The following is a 4,484-nucleotide window of genomic DNA, read 5'->3' as shown; positions in this document are numbered from 1 at the left end:
ACAACGATCAGATGACTGCTGGTGTGGTTTGGCTGGAGCGATAGCGGCTGCTTAAGAAAGTTGGTGAAGAACAGCAAAGATGGAAACTATGCCATGTCTGTCTGTTGATAGCAGCTGCACACTCTGCTTCCATCTAGTCATATGTCTACATTAAATATCAATATCAAAAACAGAAAAGATATGTAAGATATGTATATTTTTTGTTGTTGCTGAAAACATGTTAGATCTAAAACTATGTTATAGGCCTACTAAATGCCCCTAGCATGCTCCATTGAGGCTAAGGGGACATTAGGCTACATTACAGCATCTTGGCGGTTGGACCATCAGAGTCAGTGAACCAGTTGGACTAACGTTACCAACAGTTTTGACACCAGCAGGCGGTCATCTTCGACGGATCTAGGTAAACTATGGTCAGCATGTGTTTCTTTAAGGTGTACCAGGACCGCTAAAATACATGGCAAAGTAGATACAATTTTATGTAAACGTATCTGGGTTAAAATTAACGTCAAATACAGATTATTTACAGTTTATCGGCGAGCTAACGTTCGAGTCAGGCTAGCTATAACGTTAGCCGAGTAACGTCACCAGTTGAGCGAAACGTTAATGCTATCACTGTGCAGCATGTTATTTTATGTTTGAGGAATGGTGCTGGCTTAACTTGACCTGGGTTTCTCATTCCTATTTCAACTTAATTTGAGTTTAAAGAAGTAGTAAAATTTGACTCTGTCCACTAACTTATACTATTCAGAGATACTATTTCTGCCTCCAGAGCACTAACGTTAGCCTCTGAAAAAATATACATCTACAGCAGATACAACTCCAAATAGCATATGTGCTAGCTAGCAAAGTAACGTCACCAGTAACGGTAAAGCTAAACATTAATGCTGGCACTGTTGTGTATTGAGTATTGTGATGAAGTACAGTATTTTATTTTAGGTTTTGGGAATGGTGTTTGCATAACTTGACGTGGTTTTGTTGGCTATAAATTGAAAATAAACAGTTTGACATGTTCTAAGGTTACTCTTAACGTTTAGCAATCGTAGCAACGTCGGTTAGCTACTTCGTAAGTGCGTAACTGCTAGCAACTCTGTCATGGTTGACTGGTATGTTATCAAGATGCTATGAGGATTTTTAAGTTCACAACCGTTGTCTGTGTCTCCAGGTGAACAGAACAGCATGGATGCTGGTGGAAGCCCCCTCCCTGACTGCATCAACCCGAATAACTTTCCTGCCAAACTGTGGCGCCTGGTGAACAACCCTGAGTGCAGAGCCATCGGCTGGGACAGAGACGGCGAGTGTGTCGTCTTTGACCGACATCTCTTACAGAAACAGGTCCTCTCTCTGAGATCCTCCAGCCCGGACAACGCTGACGCTTTCAAAACGACCAACTTCTCGAGCTTCGTCCGTCAGCTCAACCTGTACGGCTTCAAGAAAACCGACCCAGTCCTTAAAGAAGAGAACCACGGGCACGGTGCTATGTACCATCATTATTACAACCCGAACTTCAAGAAGAACCACCCCGAACTTGTTGCGAGTCTGAGGAGACTCACTGCTCACAATAAGGCCAAGCTACAAGCTGGTCTGGACGTGCGCTGTCGGCCCCGGAGTCAGAGGCTCGGCGGGAGTGGTACCGGCATAAACAAAAGTGTGAATGCAGGTAAGTGTCACTACATGACCTGTCTTTGAGTGCGGGAGTAGATAAAAATAGTGGAGGCCAATCTAAATAGTCTCATACATTTCTTTGGGTGGTAAACGAAATTATAAAATGGAACTATTCATTGAACCTGTGACGAGCTGGAAAGGCCCCACAAACCCCACCTTGAAAATGTTTTTATCACTTTTCACTTCAATTGCAATTTTTTACTCCTCGAGCCAGTGCTTTAAGTTAAACTGTCTGACGGGTTACCTTGCTTTGTTTTTTCTTGTTGCTGCAGGGAGTCCTTCACTGCATCAGGAGTCAGCTAGTCCCCACCAGCCAAAAAAAGCCCAGGCCGTGACAGCCCACAGTGGAACCCCAGTCCCGCCGCGATACCTGATAAGGGGTCCTGGTGCTGCTCTCTCTCCTGATGTCTTTGCCAAAGACAAAGGGACGCCAGTACCTTTAAGCCACCACTACATCGGAGTGGCCTCAAGCTCCAACGCTGTGCACCCTCAGCAAAATTTACTTGCCCATACAAACTATGGAAATCCAAATTTCCCCACTATTAATCCCTCTGGTGCCCCATTTCTGCCTGGCTTCTATTCTTCAGGTGAGCATCGCATCAGTTAACTCGTTAGGAATAGATGTTGCATCGCTTCACTTAAATTTAAAAACGATCTTTTGTCCCTTTAAAAGTTTACCAGTGCTGCCAGTCGAACCTTTTGGCATCACATCTTGCAGGTAGTGGGATTCTGATCGGGCCGTTCTCTACCCAGAGTTATGACCAGGTATGTGAATTGGAGTGTTTGACTCTGTCACATAATCTGTGACTGGTCAACACCTCTGTGTCTTAAACATATCATTATTTCACTCTTTTAGTCAGGATATCCTGTGAATATTCACAACCAGGACCCACAAATCAACAAACAACAAATTACAATGGCTATGCAAGGAAACGCCCATGTTGTCAAATTCAAACAGCTGGAGGAATATGTGCTTTCTGCACCGGAGCGAATGCCCGAAGACGCCATATGCGAGGTAAGCCTCTATACTGTACTGTACATTACCTTAAGGCATTTAGCTTTATCTTTTCTAAAGCCAAGAAAATCAGGAAACGTTGGATGGAGTTAGTCAAGCAGTTTACAAATTCAGATTTTCATCCGTGACTTATATTGTCATTGGCCGAGGATGTTTATTAGAGCAGCCATTCTCATATTTAGGAATGACACTGCCTAATTTGAAATAGGTAAATCTTCTGAGGCCCACCCAAACCTTCAATGACAACTCTGATTGACACACGAGACAAAAATTAAGTACTTCCCTGCATTTTAAACAGAAATGGCTTAGGGCGATGCAGTGCAAATTAGTCATTCATCCACATACATGTAACAGTTTATAAACTTTAATATCTTTCAACGCATGCAAAGCCATGCAGTTACAATTCCCCAACATTGACGCAGAATAAGATCCTTTCTGATGGTGTGTTGAAGTCTATTCCCCAGTCAGATGATGCTGACAATGTCAGTAGATGGCAAACATATCAATGGATAAGCTTAATTACAAAATTGAGAATTGAAAATGTTCTGTTTATTGTAAATGACTACTTGTGACCCACCTGCAGTATCCTGATGGTCCACCAGGGGGCTATAGCCAACCCACTGGGGGAATCATTGTAGTAGGGAGTGTATAACAGCTTAGTGGAAAACCTATACATTATTTGCTGTGGTTGTCTCTGTGCCCCTGGCAAGATAACCACTGATGATGCAAACAACACTGAGGTGGAGGACAGTCCCAGGGATACCAGTCAGACTCATAACAGCAGCTGCACAGGAAGTCAACCAAATCCATTGGTACTATGGAACATGTAGGGTACATTTTAAATGTAATGGTTGTAAATCATCACTGCAACAAGTTTAAAGACAGTTGGTTAAATTTCTTGTTTTAGATCTCAACTTGTTGATTTGCATGTGACAGGGAGTCTTGATTCACTCCAGGATGTGATCTTAACTTGCCACCAGAACTTTATTCTCTAATTCAAGGATTCTAAGCTGTGTAGAATTTATTTTGTTGCTATATTCTAATTTAAGTCAAATTTAAACAAAAAAAAAAGTTAAATGTTTTACATTTGAATGAATGTTCAGAGCAGTATTCTTTATTGTTAGTGACTTTAGACAATAGATGTTTCTTTAAGAACTAGGCTGACTTATACCACAGTGCATTTTAAAGCAAGGTTTTCCTCTACATTTTAATGGTATTATCTAAAATGTTTTTACCAACTTGTGATGTTTTTAAAGAATTACATTTTAAAGCATGATTTATACAGATTTGCAGCAGTAGGCCTCCCTGAATTCTGCCTCTCCCTATTTGTATTTGCACAGTTTTGACTTAGGCTGTTTTAAATAACATAGCAGGTAATTTTTGTCATAGTATAGTTAACAAACTGCTTTAATAGGGGAGATATTTGTCATTAATTGTATGTAAATATAATTATTTACGCTCAGTGATTGATTGCTTTGTGACCTTTTAGTTTTCACTGCCTCACCTCAAAGGTACAGTGTTTTTCAAAATGTGTAACTGACATGTGTGAAAGTAATATAATTAAAATAAATATATTTCTTATAATGCAGCTGGATGGTATGCTTATGTGTAATTCATTATGTCTTGTTGCCAGTACAACAAGTGTATGGCTGATGTTGTACACTAGAGGGAACCAATCACTGGGTTTTGATGAGCGCTGCTGCTCCGCCCTCAGCGTCCAATGTGGCCTTCAGGTGCTACTCGGAAGGTTCGTTGACACTTTTTCTTTAACTACTTTTAATACTGCAATATTTAACTGAGTTTGGGT

At 41.1% G+C, this 4,484-nt stretch overlaps 1 protein-coding gene across 3 annotated transcripts; it reads left to right on the top strand.

The window, feature by feature from the left end:
• The first annotated feature begins 246 nt into the window (after positions 1–246).
• On the top strand, positions 247–4,139 carry hsf5 (heat shock transcription factor family member 5). 3 transcript variants are annotated; one of them, XM_030437003.1, is made up of 6 exons: positions 247–400; positions 1,163–1,657; positions 1,935–2,249; positions 2,336–2,427; positions 2,519–2,677; positions 3,388–4,139. In XM_030437003.1, exons 2-6 carry the CDS (start codon positions 1,177–1,179, stop codon positions 3,505–3,507), a joined length of 1,167 nt encoding a protein of 388 aa, XP_030292863.1. In that variant the 5' UTR covers positions 247–400; positions 1,163–1,176; the 3' UTR covers positions 3,508–4,139. The 3 variants fall into 3 exon arrangements, with proteins under 3 accessions (XP_030292863.1, XP_030292864.1, XP_030292865.1); XM_030437004.1 differs by having other exon boundaries at positions 297–410; XM_030437005.1 differs by lacking the exon at positions 247–400 and adding an exon at positions 707–865.
• Positions 4,140–4,484: the final 345 nt, after the last annotated feature.

The sequence above is a fragment of the Sparus aurata genome, chromosome 13 (genome assembly GCF_900880675.1).
Source record: "Sparus aurata chromosome 13, fSpaAur1.1, whole genome shotgun sequence".
NCBI classification, from domain to species: Eukaryota; Metazoa; Chordata; class Actinopteri; order Spariformes; family Sparidae; genus Sparus; species Sparus aurata.
This window is presented reverse-complemented; position numbering and strand designations above follow the sequence as displayed.

Bases quoted from the DNA above. Each gene is read 5' to 3' on its own strand.
- hsf5 (XM_030437003.1), top strand. From the start codon at position 1,177: ATGGATGCTGGTGGAAGCCCCCTCCCTGACTGCATCAACCCGAATAAC. The intron at 2,428-2,518 runs GTATGTGAATTG...TCACTCTTTTAG, and splicing joins CTACCCAGAGTTATGACCAG to TCAGGATATCCTGTGAATAT. The intron at 2,678-3,387 runs GTAAGCCTCTAT...GCCCCTGGCAAG, and splicing joins CCGAAGACGCCATATGCGAG to ATAACCACTGATGATGCAAA.